The sequence below is a fragment of the Amphiprion ocellaris genome, chromosome 17 (genome assembly GCF_022539595.1).
Source record: "Amphiprion ocellaris isolate individual 3 ecotype Okinawa chromosome 17, ASM2253959v1, whole genome shotgun sequence".
Classification (NCBI taxonomy): Eukaryota; Metazoa; Chordata; class Actinopteri; family Pomacentridae; genus Amphiprion; species Amphiprion ocellaris.
The window spans coordinates 15,053,923-15,073,290 of NC_072782.1; the positions used below are offsets into that span (position 1 = coordinate 15,053,923).

Consider the following 19,368-nt stretch of genomic DNA (forward strand, 5'->3'; position numbering starts at 1 on the left):
CACTTACTGTGCCACCGTTGACACTCTGCCAGCAACACATAAAGCCACCATCACAACAAGTGATAGATGCCCATATAACTTTTGGGGAATAGTGAAGGAGGCCCCAATCAATCAGAGGGTTTAGACTTTGCTCCAACCAAATTAAATCAACTCCATTTCAATTAAATCACTGCCGCCGCGCACAAACACAAGTCCCACTGCGGCTCTAACATCGACCACCATGCAGACAGAGTAGGGGCAAGGGCTGGATGGACAAACTCTAAACTTTTAAACGGGTCCAATACCATCAAGAACACTAAACTGCACTGCCTGCAGGTGTAATGTACGTGACCTGAAACTTTATAACACAAAAGGAAGGAAAGGTTCGTTTCTATTCAAGGCCGCTGTTGGAGCAAAATGCATCACATAACGGATGCATACGCAGACGAGTGCACTACAGATACATCCTGCCAGCGATGATCTGTCTTGCTTTTAAGAATCAAATCTGCCTTGTGTTCTTCAGAGAAATAAAAGAGGATAGAGTGGAGTGTGGAGAAGAGGGAACCTAAAGGTCACCGGTGAGCAGGGATCAATTTAGAAGAGCGGTGTCAGCTATGAGGGCCCTTGTGAAACCCACAGACACGTTTCCAAAGAAGATGGCACATACTGTTCTTTTGTTAGCGTCTGGTTATACCAGAAATAGTACAGCATTAAAATGCAAGCTGCTGTCTTTGTGTGGGCGAGTTAATAAAGGTACACTCTATGTGAAAAGATCCAGGTAGTCCCCTGTGAATGATACATCAGGTTTATAAGAAAAATTTTACTGCTACCATGATGACTTTGGAAAATTTCAATCGAGAAACTATGCTCCCTTATATAGGATTACTAGTACAAAGACTAAAACAATATGCAAAAGACAGAACATTTGCAGGCCGTCAAAGATTGTCATTTGGGATTTCTTCAGACACCGTCAGTTTGTTTCTGGCACACTGAACTCTGATTTTCCCACTTGAGTCTCACTCAATCACTCCTTCACCTTGTAAGTTAGTTGACTTTGCCTCTACCCCTTATTCTCTGTTTCTTATTCTCTCTCTTACCTCTTTCTATCCCTCCACTCGGTTTTCTCATTTCCTTTTTGCTACATCTCCTTTCTGTTTTGCATATTATCCCCACACGACAGGGACCACCAGACTGAATTACATGCAAACGTGGTTGCAGGTAGCACTCAGGTTGAGTGAGGCCCTCAGCTGCAACTGCAGCTTGACTCAGAATGACAGGTAGCCCGAGGCTGCTCTCATGGATCTCCTTTTTCTCTTTTTCACTCCTCAACTGAACACAAGAGCAACCATATGCTGCTCTCTTTCCTCCTACTAGAGGGTTATTTCATTAAAATTCTGCCCTCCTTTGCTTCTTTCCTGCCTTCATTCCTCTTTACTTTGAGTCTCCCTGCTGCTTCAGGCTTTGCAGGTTGGCCCGTGCTGGAGATATGAAAAAGGATCAACATTGCAAGCTTCTCAACAGATGGCTGTGAGGACTTATGTTAGACGATGTCCCCTTCAGCATGAAACACCGCTCAGCCAAGACAGGCACAGTTACTGTCCAGCAGATTCAAATGCTGACCACGGTTGTTGGAGGCAGGTCAAAGCAACTGTTTTGGGAGGTACTTCATGTTTGTCTATGATAGTTCCTGGCAGCTGCGCTCAAGTGTTCAGCCTGTTGAGTCACCGCTGGGACTTGAACTCCGCCTGTGTCAACTGTCAAGCAGATGTCCAGGACCGGGAGGGGAAAAAACGGCGATGCCTCACAGGAAGCGTGTCTTTATTGCATGCACACATACACCTTCGCAAATGCCTACCTACATTAATTTATTGCTTGCCACACTTGGACTGAAAGGAAAATAGAAGGGAGGGCAATTTAGGATGTTTACAAAAATGAAAATGTCTTCATGCATTGAAAACGGAGGAATGTTTCTGGTGTTTGTGTCACGCCGGCCTGATTATCATAGAGAGCAGAGTAATTCTTTTCCCTGTTTTCTTTCATATACTGTCTGAAACTACCCCTGCCTGGCCAACAACTCCTTGTCAAACACTATTGAGAAAAATATCTGTGATGTCTTTGTCCTCGGCCGTGCAATGGCTGATATTTTTGGAGCTGGGTGAGCTATGCAAATCCCGAACAGTTCTCTCTTTCTTTTTACCAATTCAGTAAAATAACAGATGACTGAATCCTGTCCCTTATGTGACAGCTCAAGCAAACTACTGCAACAAATACATTCATGGCAATCACAGAAATTTCGTTTTGTATGATGTCCAACGTAGAGTTGTCACTCAGAATTATCTCTTACTTTGGTGAGGAACACAGTGGAGGGATTTCAGCGCAAAGCGCAAATTAAAAGTAAAAAGAACAGAGACAGTGGCAGAATGAGAGAGAATTCCGGAGCTGTTTCCAAAGCTGCTGCCGCTCTGGTCTAATCTTTAAAGTGACTGTACACATGCACCACTATGAAAAAAAACGAGAGAAAATGAGATCATTAATAGGGATGGCAAGGCAATAGATGTGTGTATTTATTATGTGGAGAAACAGCATAAACAAGCACTGCACGAAGTAGATAAGCAGGATGTCACAAAGCTGCTCTCGGCCAGTTGGGCCACTAATCTGTGTGTTGTGGCCTACAGAGACATTGCTGTAGACTCTGTGAACAAGAAAGCAACTTTAAAATACACTGTTAACTATGTACATTTATAATTAGACACACACACACAACACACACACATATATATGTATATATATAAGGCGGCGCATGCAATCATTAATTATGGACTCATGCACAAGTCACATGGACACACACCACACACACTCGCGCAGCCAAACTTGCGCATCCATGACTTACTAATGCATTTATAATGACATTTTACAAATTATGCCTGACCACCAGGCTTTGTCACATCTCTTTTCAGCTCTCAGCTTTTCATCGTTTCTAAAAAAAGATGCCTCCAAATGGAGTCGTTCTCTGTGATCGCGCGTTTTGGGCATTAAACCTCCAGGATGCAGAGTTAATGGGATTGCTCCTGTTTTGCTTCTGGCTGCGGACTGCATGGTGGCTGGAGGGGCTGTGAGTTGATGCCTAGAAACGACTTAGCGGAGACAAGAAGAAACCAAGCCAATTTTCACTTTGTTGCCTCTCCAGCATGGCCAAGACATCCAATTCCATCAGGCCTTTGCTGCTGGGGCGGCTGATAGAAATGGGCCCTAAGTCCTGTAGCTGGGCCAGCTTATTCCCTTATCTTCTAATGGCTCTGATAAGGGATTGGAAGAAAGGTGTCAGAATAACCACTGAATGACCCGCTGCCAAAGTCTCTGATTAATCTCACTAAGGAACAACAGGAACAAGCTATGGATATTACAAATGCTCTACTAGCACTAATAAAATGTACATATTTGCTGGAAGACAAACAACCAGAGGGTTTTATTAACCAACAACATAACTGCCAACGATATGAAATACCTCCCTGGGAAATGTAAGCTACTCATTGAGCCTGAAGTAACAATCTACCCGATGGGCGACTGCAAATCTCTATGATGTTGCTCTCTGACTCACCAGGGGCTTTGTAGAAGCCTATGTCTTCCTCGGTAAGAGGCAGCAGGTAAACCTCGCCTTCCTTCCACAGCAGGGGGTACTCCTGCCCTCCGAAGAACTCCCCCAACCAGCCGTCCTGATCTGAAAGCAAAAGACGTTTTGAAAATATGAATCATAGTTACTCTCCTCTGCATTGCGACGATCAAGCTACATATGTTCCAATATTAATGTTTGAAGAAGAGTTGAAATGTTTGATGTATTCAGATGATTTTGTGTTTTATTATCCGTCGCTGATTTTATTAGTTATCACATCGCTTCCCTAAAAACCAGTTTAAATAAATAAAAAGAGCTCATCACACTGCAAATAAAGAAAACAACTAAATGCACACAACACAACCAAATTCAGTAGCAGCAAAATGAACACAGTGCAGGTAGAAAACTAAATGTTGTTGGTCTATTAGCAGAGTAATAAAGCTCTCACAGTTACAAAGGAACCTCATTAATGGATGTTGGGCCTTAGAAAATACCTTCAGTGAAGTCAGAGGTGATGTTGACAGCAACATAGTGATTGGACGAGGAGCAGGCCAGCGAGTGGCCAAAGCAGAAACACGGCTGGCAGCCAGCTGGGTTTACTTCTTGTAGATTGAAAAATCCTGGCTTGCATCTGTAGGTATACACACACACACATACACACCCTCAAGCATAAACAGTTATTAACATGCAGACGTTGCACACACACACACACACACACCTGATTGCAGCTATTTGCCACATTGTTGCAGTAGTGTTTTTCTCGCTATCTCTTTAGGTTGTTTTCAGCTCAGCAGCTGAGGTGCTGCAGTGTGGAGGAAGGAGGGACAGACTGGAGCTCAGCTGCAAGGACCCTAAACTCTGACCCACAGACACTTACTGGCATATGGGTAGGACAGGAACACCACTAGAAATCAGCCATTACACAAGTCACATTACACAGGAGAGGGGCTTGCTCAACGAGCCGTGAAAACAGCACAAAAAAAGTCAACAAACGGGGAGCACAGAATAATTCAGTAGTTGGAAATGCAGGGCTGTGTGTGTTGCTAATGTCATAGTGAGTTTATCAGTTTGATGCTGTATCCTGGAGGAACATGATAGAGACAGACAGGGAGAAGCACAGGCTTGGTTATTGGCATATTGTAACCGTCGTGTTCACTGTCCTAGTAGCCAAAATGATGGATAGCTTGAAAGCTTGCAATAATCTTTTGACACGTTTATCTAAAAAAAAAAAAAAAAAAAAAAAAATCTTGTTTCTTTCTGTACCTGGCCTGGGTGCTGGGAGTAATGTGCTTAGTTATTACTTTAGATTTAGGAAAATATTTTCCAAGATCAGATATTTCCAAACTACTATATTCTATAACATAAACTGACAAATCACCAGTGAAGGCTTCAACTGCTGTATTGTGCAGGGTTTTAAAAGTTGCCTTGGTAACCGGCGATTACATGTGTACATGTGTGATTTAAGCAACAAACTTATGACTCACCTGTCACAGCTTTGTCCCTCCACGTTTGGTTTGCAGTAACAACGTCCATTCAGAGGAGAGCAATTGTCCACACTCCCGCTGGGCTCACATTCACATGGCCTACAAACAAGTGATGTGAAGATGATGTATTTATACCTACAGCATTTAACAGAGGTGTTCTTATAGAAGAGAACGTGCTATTCAGTCACAAGAAGCAAGAAAAGACAAGGGCAATTTAAAGGGATAACTTGGTGAGGGATTCTTTATGTGCTCGCTCTGCCCCTCCACATCACAGATGGTCCGCTGCACCATTGCATCTCTGGAAACAGTGGGGTGTCTTGCTCAAGGAGAGTTCAACAACATGGATGCTTGTTCTGGGACTTGAACCTTGGTTGCCCCGACCACTCATCAACAGTCTAAATGTGATTTTGTCATCACTAAAAGTCCTTCAAAAAGCACACATATTTTGTGACAGATGCTTGCTGTGAAATTTGAAGACTGAGTAAACAATATCAATAACAGAAAGTGTGGCTTGTATCAGCCACAACATCATGACCACTGACAGGTGAAGTGAACAACATTGATCATCTTGTTATAATGCAACGTTCTGCTGAGAAACCTTGAGTCCTGACATTCGTGAGGATGTTCAACATGTACCACCCACCTAAACATTGCAGGTCAACCAAGCCCCCAACCCCCAAGGCAACAGCAGTCCTTGACGCCAGTTTCCACCCTCAGCAAGATAATGCATCCTGACACACCACAAAAACTGCTCAGAGTGGCCCAGGGAACATGACAGAGCTAAGGTGTTCACCCAGGTTCCACATTCCCCAGATCCAAATCCTACTGAGCATCTGTAAGATGTTCCAGGATAAGCCTGATCTTGGAAGGTCCCACCCTGCAACCCACAGACTTCACTGCCACCATCCCGGTGCCACAGGACATCCTCAGAAGTCCTGTGTCCATGCTCCACTGGGTCAAAGGAGTTTTAGCAGAATAAAAGGAACTGAAAAAATATTAGGCAGGTGGTCATAATATTATGCCCAATCGGTGTATATACGTCATTTAGAGGTGTAGTTGTATGTTAATTGCTACTGGAAGCAGCATTAACTGTGTTCTATGTGCTGTTGTCATGCAATTTCCAATTGTACTTCCATTTATCATTATTATAAACTGCTCTTTTGCTATAAATTCACCTATGAGTGTGAAAGAGACAACTTCTATTAAATTACAGGCCACTGAAACTGCATTGAGTAGAGGTTCCACTGTAAAGACCAATTCATGCTTCCTTCCAAATCCGCATGTCCATAAGGTCGGCAAGATTATATCTGACATAAATTTGATCATTTACTTAGGTCTGCCAGGGTTCAGTTGGATCCCTTTGCAGATGTCTGTGTGCAGCCCAAAATTTGTGATTGTGTGATATGTCCGCACTGACTGTACCAATAACAATGAAAAAAATGCTTAAAATGAATCCCTATTTAGAGGAAACTGTACAAGGAGATTCTTTGTCATCTACACCATTCAATTCTTCATTAATTAAGTTGTTCTAGAACAGTGACAATATAGGAGCTTTGATTCGTACATACTTTGCAATGGCAGTGCCCAAGCAGAGTAGGAAGTTCTAAGATCTCCAGATATCCTGTGCTATCCACCCACCGTGCCCAAGACACGCTGTGAATAATCACATGAACACGGCACTATAACCAGTGCATATTTTCTGTAAAAAGTCATGTCTAAGCCATGGACTCAGTGCCTCAGGTGGCAGAGCGGGTTGTCCAGTAATCACAAGGTTGGCGGTTCAATCCTCTGCCCCTCAAGTGTTCTGGGGCAAGACAGTGAATCCAAAGTTGTTCCCAAAGTCAAGTACCTCTGTCTGTTGACGCTGGTGTGTGAATGTGTGAATGAGAAGCCATTGTTTAGTGGAGTACCACTAAGGCAGAAAAGGTAGAAAAGTGCTATATAAGTGCAGACCATGTATCATTTACCCCAGGAGCCCCATGTGTGATTCTGTGTTCGATATGAGGGACATTGCGAACATTTGTGTGGCCTGTGCATGTTGTAAAGAGAAAAGAGTCACGTGTATGGAAGAAACCGTCAAAACCATGAACTGGTCTTCAGGCTGGTGTACCTTGTGTGCTGCAAGTGACTGTCTACTAGAATCAGCATGTTGCAAATTTTGTCATTTTCCAAAGTCTGTTAGAGTCCAAACAACTACCCTACAAAAACAATATTGTGCACACCCGGCAGTATATATTATGTATATGTAGATACTGTATGACCTACTGCGCATGTATGAAATGGAGTCCTCTAAGCCGTCTGGCTGACAAGAAAAAAGTAGCACAATCGTAACAACTATCCATCCATGGTGTCTGTCTGCGTGCCTGAGGGAGGATAATCCAGGCTTAAGGAGAGAAGATATACCATGTTTGCTGTTCGAGTTCAGACAGTCATAAGTACTAGTTGAAGGTCTGAAAATGTTGTCAAATGTTTCAACATATCTGGGTGCCAACTGTATCACTGTAGAGTTTTAAAAGACTATAACTAATAAGCAGCTAATACATATCATTTGGCTACTTGTTAGCTACTAAACAGTTATTAATTTGGTGAAGCATTTTTAGGCATGTGTCCTGTTAACATTAAAGACATACAGTGTGGTAGGGTTACATAACTGAATTGTTCATAACACAACCACATTGTGTTTGAACTGATTTTGTTCATTGAGATTCACATTAGAAATTGCCAATCCATGTTTATGACAAACAGTGATGCATAAGAGGGTGATAATTCATTTTCCAGTGTTAAATATTTCATCGTTAATGATAGAACACTAATTGCTGTAACAATATGTGATTCTTCACCTCTTGGTAATCACAGTATATCCTTAAATAGAAAAAGAATATAGTGTTTCACTCTCCTGCACCATTTGTGTCGGCAGTTTTTTTTTCTTTTATCATGTGGAACTACTAAATCAAGAGCTTTACTAAAGATTCAGGAAGGATTCAGTCATAGCAGGCCCAGCCAAGCAAGACTGTGGACGATTATATGGCTGGAGTGACTGACCATGTGTCCTGAGAAGACATCTAACGAGCCTATTTTATTCCTTTAGATGCTACATAGGAACCCATACACACTATCAGCTGTACCTGGATAGAATCATACTGACACTTTAGACATAGAAAGAGTTCATAGGAGCGATCAAACTTGGAAGAGACGCATTCTTTGTTTTATTTCTTTATTATTTTTACCTGGTACTTTAAAGAGCTCTACTTTTCATCCCTGATTTCTTTTACATACAAAAAGGTTGCAGCGTTGTGTACATTACTGCAATGCAACTGTCAACCTCAAACTCACATGAGGCTCTGTACTGCTGAAACTAACTCTTAGTGTCTCTTTTACTAGTGCTGGTTAAGGCTGGTGTGTAGATGTTTGGGTCAGTGGTGACCCAGATTATATCACTCTCTGCTTTATCACATATTTTGATTGATTACTTTCGTTCGAGACTGCAACACAGAATCTGTTTTTAATGGCGTGCTATTACAAATAATTCAATTATCCCAAGGCAAGCCGCCTCTACTTGTTTCTGCTCTAGTGGTCTGGGTAATTCACACTTCAACTCAACTGCCTGAGTTTGCTGCATGGATGGGTGAGAGCAGAGTGTGCGTTGGCATGCATGTCTGCATGTGTGCGTTGGCAGCATTTTGACTGACAGCATCATATTTGGTAAACAATCTCTAATATTAGTGTATATCTTTCATTTACACATTTATTGCTAACATAAATATGATAGGCTTTAAAGCTGCTTTCATCGTAAGCTTCCCTTTAAACCATTAGCTATCAACTAACTCCTCTGTACACCAGGGAACAGCAGAAACGGGCAGTAAACTGAATATCTATTCAGGCATAAGGGAAATAGTATTCATATGGAGTTGTGTTTGTGGCAGCCAAATTAATATTAGTCCTTTTTCCTCTAGTTTGGTCTCCACCAATGCCTAAGACAAATATTGTGCGATTTAGCTGCTAAATATTTCATGATGTTGACCAGCTTTTACTCAATGTTTTTGCTTGATTTTTGGAGTGTAAAATCAAAACAAGTAGCTGAAAGACATTAAAGATCCCTGCAGAGCTACAAATTCACTGTGGGTTCATCGCTATGAGCAGCCCATTTCATATTATACAGTCATTATGCTGCCTTTTAAATAAATAAATATTTCATTTAGAAGCGTTAAAGTCATACAGATCAAGCTGAAACTGAATGTCTATCTTCCAGTTTTACAATCAGTCCACTGTCTGTTGTCATAGTATCCACAGTTTTGGTGCACGAAATAATACTAATGCCAAACAATCATTGATATGCGATTCCACACTACCACAACTTAGCATTCCTTTGGCAGGTAGAGGGGGTCAGGGAGAGCTAGGATAGACTTCTTATGAATATAAATATGGCAACATACTGCTTTTACACACACACACACACACACACTTATGCGCCTTCATTTATGTTTACATGCAGACTCATATGCACACATACTTAGTATGAGAGCTCTCAGGTCAGACAAAGTTGAAATGCACTTTTCATCATCAAAATGTATGCAGCCGGTGAGTGCATCTTAAAGCGGCAACTATGGATGCATAAAAAATAGACAGACTCTGTGAGTGTGAAAAGTCTCAGAGGTAAATCAGTCTCATACCTTAAGAATAAAAGCAATTCTACCAATCTCAAAATCAATTTCGGCCGCCGTGCTTATTCGTGTAGCATACTGAAACTATCAAAACCAGAACTAAGTAAAGATATGGAAGAAGGTAAATATTTCAGTGGATGCATGACTTGTGTATGTTATCAGGTTTCCACCTCAGTCAAGTGAGAAGATTTGTAATCAGCCATCGGTCTGACACCTTTGAGATCTATTTCTGACTGAGGTGTTTTGATATTTGCATGGAAACGCCAACATAATAAAATGTACTGAAAAACTACCAACACGTTAAATTATTCAAAATTAATAAAGAAGTTATTAACAGATAGTAGTTGACAGTAAAACGTGATCACAGATTCTTTGGTCAGTCGACATGTATGAGCAATATGAGATCATGTTTTGCTGGACAAAAGTAGGGGACAGTCACCCTTCTTAATCTGGAAGAGGGCTAAAAAGTTTTTGAGGCAAAGTGAGCCTGTGGGTCAGCTGCAGCTGTTGCTTTACATTTTTGAAGGCAGAGGCTGGATCTGGTCACCATGGCAACACATGAAGAAGACAGCATGGTCTCCTGGTTGGTTCCAAGGGATCTTCAAACACCAGATCTTTTGTCCTGTTGGCTGGATGGGTGACCAACACTTGGCCAAACCAATTTTTGCTCATGTTGTTATGCAGAAAATTAAGACCTAATTTGTACAGCTTATTAAACATATATTTTTAAAAAATGGTGGCATGAACGATTTTGACTTAAAGACCAGCTTTGGAATGGGTCAAGATCAAGAAAATCAACAAAGAATTTAAAGTTTATTCTTTTATTACTTTTGGTTTCCAATTTTCAGAAAATACACAGTGGATTGGAGATGTCAAAAATGGCTGTTTTGTCTTTAATTATTCCTAAACAGTAATAACTGACACAAGCTTTAATCACCTCACTGACATTCTTTGATAAGGTATTATGAATTCAATTCAGTTGTCCATATGCTAAGTATGTCCTTGATCGCATTATTTTGAACCAGATCCTGACCCCTTTAACACTAAATATCTCTGATACTGAGACTAATCTGATACTTACATTTACGTTATTGCTGATTAAACATGTCTGGCACACGGAATTAACTGGTGCAGCCTTTTAAAAATTGCCACATTTTCACAAGCGACTTGATCAAAGGCTATGTTTCAAAGCTATTAAGCTTATAAGCCTGAATTATTGTTGCTATGAAACACATTTAACTGGAAGAATGTGATTCCTAAAAATGATGTGGTGCAATCAGCTAGAGAAAAGACTCCTCATCTGTTGGAGTTGTTGGGACGACTGAAACACTTTTACCTCATAAGCAATCTTTGGCAGAGCACTGCAGAGAACATTCACACCCAACAATGGGCAAGTTTTGTTTTGGCTCGTCTTTAAGTTACTCATGGAATGACTGATTTGCATCAGCCACCAGGACCTACTACTGGCAGTGTTTGTCATTTGAAAGTGATGATCAGTGCCAGCTAAAATGAGAAGCTGCTTCTGGAACGTTTTACACACTGATCTTCGCTAATGAGAAAGCATGGGGAGAAATAACGGATTTGGTAAGCTAAGTGGCTTAACAAATTGATTGGATTGGCTCAGGACATCACTAATATTTACCAGACATGCAGCATTGAAATTCTTGCCTTGTTTCAGGCAAAGATACAGATCCACTTCACTCTGGTTTTAGCCCGTTTTGTTTTCCACAAGTTCTTGAGGGCAATATGTTTATTTAACCGCTAAATGCTCACCAGTTTGGCACCAACTTTGTTCACCATTTGATATTGGGGAGTGTGCAATGAGGGCATCAGAGATTTTGTGCTGGATACTGCTGCTTGCTGTTACTAAATGGGATTTAATGAGAGCAGTGAGACTGAACCACAACTACGAAAACCAAAACAATGAGCTGAAAGACACTCAGAAACTCTGCAGAGCTGAAGACAACTGCAGTCACTTTTGGTTTTATATGACAAACACCCCTTTCATCAGTGATCTAATCCATCAGTAATAAAAAAAAAGATATTGCATTTGTATCTAGATGGCAGTTATACAAGATTTGAGTATAATGAACTACAGTATGTCATATAACCAAGTAATTACTATTGTTCCCTTGTGGATTCTGCAGCAGTCTTTATTGTGTCTAATTTATCTCAGTTACTTGACTGTGATAAACTACAACCTTTGTTGAAACGATGACAGCAGAGAGAGAGTCTTCAGTTCACAGAAGACTTATTGCTCCAATCAGATACAATAAACCAAGTTGCCCAGGATCAATTGATGGTATGAATAGTGTACAACCATAATATGCAGACATTTGCCATCTATGTGCACCAACTAAGTTCATCAGTTTTGACAGATCTCACCAATCTCAGAAAGGATTCCAGTAACTCTGACAAAAGTGGTGTTTGTGCCTCTGACTGTTCACACACTAATACTGTGCTGCTGGATGCAGTGTGGGAGTGAAACATCCGTGTGTCTCACGCTATTTCTAGAATTTCATCCTGGCGCTACCTCTGCAGCTCTCATCCTGTCTGCTCAATTAAGCATAGCCAAATACCCTGCCTCGGGTCACACTGACCCACTCTTTCTCAACTGCACCTTAATGTCTGTATCCATTACACTCTTTGACTAACAAAGTTAAACTAATGTCTGTAACAAACGAGGGTTTTTAAGGACATTCGGACAATAGCAAACAGATTTTACGTATAGGTCTTAAGTATAACCCTTTTGGCTCCCACATTCATTTCCCTTCGAATGTCACATCGACTCTCTTCTCTACCTGCGCTGTCAGACCTCGTCCCCTGGCTACTGAACAATAAGTCTTAATTATCTCCGCTGATCTTAGATGACCGTGAAACATAGCTGTCACCTAGAGGGGATCTGAGCGCACAAGTCGTACGGCCTAATTCACTGCTTGAGTGTGTGAAACCTCAAATGAGGGGAAACTCACAGACTATGCTTTAGCGGTCATCAGGTTTTTTAATCAAATATTTACCTCTGAGCTGACAGTGAACAGGCATGTAGACATGAATAAAAGTTACAGTGATAATGTTTTTGTTCTGTTTTTGCTTACTGACTTAATGAAATAAAAATTCAATGAGTAATGATATTTTTTTTCTTACTTATCATTTGGAAGCTATATTATGACTAAATGCTGCTATAATACTGCAATTCAGCTGATGAAGGGACATTACTTTGGTGTTCTCTCTTCAGCCCAGGTTCTTAATGCACCATTGAGGGCCGCCACTGTGGAGAGGCTGCTAGCACTTACGATGCACAGTGACATGGATCTTCCCAAATGTATTTGCTCATATGTCAGGGTTTGAACTGGATGGAGTCATCTCTTTGTTTGACCAAAAAGGAATAGCTGTTCTGTCTGTATTCATGGAGTCTTTGAGACGCCTGTTAATGTCAAACAATACCTTGTTCAGTTTTGCCCATTTATTTAGATTTCAGTGAAAATCTAGTCAGCAAAGGCTTTTCCACTTCTAATCGAATACATTACACTGATAGTATGTCAATAATGTTGGAATTCTTGGGTGTCTCATGAGTATATGGTACATATGAGAATATATAGAGATTGCATGCTCTGGTGTATATGGTGAGATTATGTTGTCGAATATATGCATAACAGCAATACTTTGAGATAATAACGGTGTGTGTGAACATACTGCTTCAGATGCCTTTGAGTGAGAGATACCATCCATGAGGCAGACCAGTTATCGGTACCACCCAAGATGGCAAAACTTCAATGGAGCCATTTTATTTGTTATACCAATGGAAGTAAAATAATACATGAGCAGCTTTCTCATTATTCTAGCAGGAAAGTTGTTTCTGCACCAAACGTAATTGTGCATATTTCCTCGGCCTGTCTTACCAAAAATGGGACAGTTACTTCATCCTTCTTGAGTATAAGAAAGGAACAAATTTCTAGGCCTACGAAGATGGAGATAATCTCTCCTGCTTTTATTTTTACCAAATTCTACCCCAGATTTTGTGCATATTGTAAAGCACTCTGAGGAGATACTTCACATTTTCGAAAAGCACCCAGCCTGAGGGTCCCACTTCTCTGGCATCCGAAGTGACTTCACTTGATCGTTGTTCTGTGGCACCCTTCACCTGCAAGAACAAGGCTTGGTGTATGGCAGTTAGTCATTAGACATAATTTTGCATCCCAGCTTTAAACTGCTTTAGCAGAGGTCCTGTATAGGCCTGTGAGGTAGGACATAAGCATAGGTCTGCCAGTTTGCATACACATGTTCATTAGTGCTAGTGGCAAAGCTGTCAACCAATCCAGCTTAGCTTTGCTGCAGTTTTTAGAAAGCTCATTTTGTATTGTGCGATTAGTTGTTTCTGCCATCCCTTGTGATTGTGGTTGATAGACACATCCAAGTCTGTTTCATGCATTGAAACTGAGCTATTGCTCTCAGGAATGCAAAACCTTGGTATTATCTCATTACACCTAGTAATGAACATTGCGTCTGTTTTGGCTATTGGACTAGCTTCAGTCCACCATCTGAATATAATTACCATAATAACAGTTCCTTCTTTTACCCATGTCAATGAAGTCCATCACCAAGTGATTGACTTGGCCGTCTGGTGAAGAAATTTGACCTATTGGCGCAGTGCAGCTTTTTCTGTGATGATGTTGATTACAATGTCACCATTCATCAAGAAGATAGTTTATAATGGGTAATAAATATGGTGACCCTAATAATGTTTGCTACCTGACACATTAGCATGGGGTCATTAATAGCCCCTTGATGAAGCCATTCAGATTTCTCCTCTGGGGAACTGCCTCCTAGGCCAAGACAAGATCCACCAGAGGCATCACAGTATCTCACTGTGGGTCAGCCACATCACACAACTGTGAAAGTGCCACGAGTAACATATCACGATTGCAACTTGCTTAGCAGCTTCATCAGCGACGTTGTCACCTTTAGAGACAAATGTAGATGACTCCAGTGAAGCCTCTTTAGGCCTAAATGGCTCCCCTAGTGTGGCAATCACTATGTGCAAGCAGAATCATTTCAGTTGATATAGTGCATAATCTGTCAGAGGATGTCTTAAAATAAGAGGTAATTGCCTTGAGCTCAGCTACTTGGCCAGAAGACGGGTGTGATATGCATAAGACACAATGGAGTAAAAGTCTAAATATCCCAGTGTGGTTGTCACAATTGCTTAACCTGCAGTTGTACCAGATAGACATGACAACAGAAACCATCACTGAAAAAGGTAAAGTCAGAAGGCTCAAGTGGATCCAGAGACAAACTAGTAGTTGAAACGATAACGCAGTTATGCGAATTCCCATAGATTGGGGATATAATCCAGTTGGCAGGATTGACTGTGTTACATCTCTCAATAGAACGAAGAGAATGACATCATATCCTCTTGGCTAACGATGACTTATGACAAAACGCATGAGAGGTGTAAAACAACTGGATGACCTATAGTGACATATGAAGCTTTCTGGTAAGCAAACACTGCTAGAGCCAGTCCGTTGTAACAGGAAGGCATACATCTTTCAGCAGTTTGTTTATGCAAATCATACTGCTGAGTAAGAACGGTGTTTGTATAACCAGATATTTTTGAGATGTACAAGTGAAAAGGTTTGGCATACTTGGGATTAGCAAGCACCGAGGTTGAGGTAAGCTCTGTTTCCACGGGTACAAACCAGTCAACCTAGAACTGCTTTATCTGTCCAATAGAGAGGTGGTCAGGTTTGTGTTGTAGTTTCTCTTAGGATGTGCAGATGTTGACGAAAACGTCCGTAGACACTGTTGCTTAATATAATAATTTATTACATAAATAAGACAGCATCTGAACAGGCACCATGGTCTGCCTGTGGAGAGTTTCCCAGCCAATATGAATCTCCCACAGAAGAACAGTATGCACTCACTTACATAGGTTCGTGTATGGGGAACATAACATAACATATGGCTTCCTTCAATGACAGGCCCCACTTCACTGTGCAGATTTCCCAGGCACAGAAGCCTCTTCACAATAAACATTCCCAGAACCAAAACAGAAAAACATATATCTCATGTCAGAGACTACCTGTTTACGCAGGGAAAAAGGAAACGTATGTTTCCCACAAATTGCTGGTCAGATACTAGAACAGACAAAACAGATTCCATTCTACTAACTTATTAAATAATACATGTCTCAGATCAGATACTACACTTGCTATGGCTGTGGCAATCAGATTCTTCAATGGCACCAAATTACCAGCAAAGTCAATTATCCATTGATGGCTGTAGCTAACCATTCCTATAAAGAACAACATCTGATGATTTGGTTTAGGTGCATTGCGAAAGAGGTGACTGACTGAAATGAAACTGCTTCTTCCCTTGTACCCAACTTTAATTACCTGGTGTATAAAATTATGGGTTTGTTTCTGTTAACCAGTAGTCTGCCTTAATAATGACCACACAAAGCAAACGATTAGCATAAAAGACTGAATTGATAATATTTCTGCATATCTCAGTCCAAATGATTAGTATTCAACAGCTGCTACATGCATATTTAGGAATAATACTGTAGATGCTCACAAGATGTATGACTTATTCGTCATGGCATAACATTAAATGATTTCTATTCTATCACGATTTTAATCTAATCCCTACTGCTATGCTTTAAGGTATCCAGCAGATGGGACCAAAACAAAATTCTCAGCTTGTTTTTACCTCGAGCGGCAAGCAGAAGACACCAAACTAGAGTTTCCTGTCCTATAGCCAGAACACCCAGCAGATGAAATCAGAATGAGTGAACTCAGTTTGTTATATTGCAAAACAGCCAGGAGACGGCATCAGGGCAAACAACTCTCAGGTTTTTCATGACACAAAGCAGTCAAAGGATGGCAGCGGAGCAGACAGTTCTCAGCATGCTTAACAAACACTGTGCAACTTTAAAGTCACCTACTGGCCGACTTTTGTGGTTTCAGCAAAAGTGCAGCCTTGATAAAGGCCAAGTAGACAAACCTCCTCTTCTAGTGTTCTCTTAACTCTTATATCAGGATTATCAATTATCATAGCAGCATCAGAGGCTGTAAGTGTGAATTCTTGATATATTATCTTTATTTCTGACATCAGATGGTGAAGTTTGTGTGACACATTAGTTCTGAACTCTGTGAGAAATCAGTCAGGATTTTTAATAATTCCCCGAAACTGATCTCTGACTCTTTAGAATTTCCTATGTCAGATCCAACTACTAATTAGTCAGTAAGTCTTTGTCTTAATACAATATAACTATACATCTTAAGCACATTCACAGGCCAACAGGCAGCATACAAAATAACTTTAGCACATGCACACGTTTATGCCGGCAAACAAGTTGAACCCTCAAGACGACAACGTCACAATGCAGATAAAACTCAGTATTTCAGCAGAAGGCAATATGGCATGTAACATATACAATGACGATAATTTTGCAATTCAGATACAAACCCCCCCCCCCCAAAAAAAAAAAAAAAACAGATTCAAACATACACATACTCTTCCATGCCTACAAACGCATACACACACATCCTCAAAGTCCTCGCTGCGCAGCTGCACACACACACTCGTCTGTGTTGGAAAACTTCCAGCTCTCCTTTTACACCAGGAACAAATGCACCACCCTAAACACCCATCACAAACAATGCAAACAGAAATACTGAATATTATGGAGACACTTGCCTCCACCGTCATTCAGAGCATACAACTGAACTTTTACTGGACCTGTGCAGAGGAGATCCTTGAGGTCTACACCCTCAACATAAAAGTTCCTACACTTTCTATTTACTTCTTAAGTAGAGGACTCTCACACGGTATTATTTCAACCTGCAGAGACTTTATATATACACCTTAGATCAGTGCTGACAATAAGGAACTCTATAAGGATTTCACCTTCACCACCTGAAATCTTATCAGGAATTTCTCTCATATTTCTCATTCATTGCCAGACAGTCATGCAGCATCATGAAACATCTCCCTCTATGTTATCTATGCTATCTCCCTCTTTATTACACAGTTTAACATTTAATAATATTAATCTTAGCAGTTTTCTGTCTGAATCATACAGTTCATAACAATTCTCACTATTAATTTTAGCAGTTACACCTATAGGTTCAAAGAGGAGGAGTGCATTTTGAACCTGGACCACTTTGAATGTATATATAAGATGTGTATTTTCATCAAAACAGGCAGAGGAGAGCAGCATATAGAAGTTTCAGTAACAAAACACACTTTTTGCTTTATGTTTCCATGAGGAAAATGACAGTGCCCTGGGTGGCCTGCTTGTTAGAGTTGTTGTAAGTAGTCTGGCACAGTATGTGGCACATCCTGGTACTTAGTGATAAGAGGGTCACCCACTCACAGTGGTGTCACATAGAGAAATACAAAACCTTCTGTTTCGCTGCTTTGGTAGTCTGATAAGTTCAGGGTTAGGGAAAGAAGATGGTTTAATTGCATAACAACCAAGATTTCTTAACCCTCTGAACCCCAAGCAGTCTCTGGATGGTTTTTTTTTGTGCTTCTGTCATATTTTTACTCACTGCTGGCTCATTTTTCACTGAAATATCAAGTCCAACATATCTGTAGAAATAGCACAACAATAACTAGAGGGAGGGAGAACTCAAAAATTTACTTTGTGTAGTATAACTAAGTCATAATGTATTAAATCATAAAAAAACACAAGTTAAATTTCTTTAATTATTTAATTAAACCTGAAATCAACATGTACATTTTTTTTTTCAAATGCAAACAACTGTTACCAATACTGGGGGAAAATGGTGGCTCTATGTAATAAAGATATTTTACTGCTCAAATTATTGATTTGTCTCTGCATTTGTCTCCTGTTTTGTGTAAACACAGCCTGCAGTTCAACCAAAAAGTGCCCGCATTTTTGCTGCATCACTATTGGTCACTGCTGATTCACTAAAGGCTTCATGGCTCTGCTGGAGAATGCAGAATTGTTTTACTGTATGCAGAATATAGATAGAGAAAGGATTATTTGGTCCAATTTTTAAATGAAACTTGAATAAAAGTGATTTTGATGAAATATCATATTTTAAAGCTTAGATTTGGTTGATTTAAATTTGGTTAAATACTCCAAGAACCATTTGAAAAGTGAAAATTTAAAAGGTCTTCCTGTTTTTATAGTTTCTCATTCTGATAAAAGGTGTAATTTGGTGATTTTTTTTTAAAGGCCAACATTCCTGTCACACCAGTTGCTGGGTTTTGGGGTTCAGATGGTTAAAGAAAGTCTCTGCATGTTTTTCCTGACTTAATAATGTTCTTTATTTTTTTTTTAAAAATTTCTTCTTGTTCCCTCTGTCTTGTAAGAACAAAAGGTTCCTTTTTATATATATATTATCCATCAAATTGCACGTGATCTCTTATGTGAATGTTTCTGTGCATGGGTCTGTCTATGACGCTGTGTGTTGCCCACCTGCAGCCACCAGGGCCGAGCGAGTGAAAGTCAGCCTGACACGTGTCACACTTCCCCCCTGTCACGCCAACTCGACACGCACACCTTCCCTCGACATCACACTGCAGACTCACTGAGCCTGGGAGGAACAACCGACGGATCATGTGGGAACAAAGCAGAAAAGAGAAGGCACAGGGTGCGCTT

The 19,368-nt window shown here is 40.6% G+C and overlaps 1 protein-coding gene across 1 annotated transcript in view; it reads right to left on the minus strand.

The window, feature by feature from the left end:
• The window catches only part of lamc3 (laminin, gamma 3), a 135,304-nt gene that overhangs the window by 66,108 nt on the left and 49,828 nt on the right, over positions 1-19,368 (minus strand). The window contains exons 6-9 of the mRNA XM_023279538.3: positions 19,186-19,303; positions 5,074-5,172; positions 4,084-4,220; positions 3,578-3,697 (exon numbers count right to left, since the gene is read on the minus strand). Of these exons, the coding sequence (XP_023135306.2) occupies positions 3,578-3,697; positions 4,084-4,220; positions 5,074-5,172; positions 19,186-19,303 (474 nt within the window). The remainder of the gene's footprint in view (positions 1-3,577; positions 3,698-4,083; positions 4,221-5,073; positions 5,173-19,185; positions 19,304-19,368) is intronic.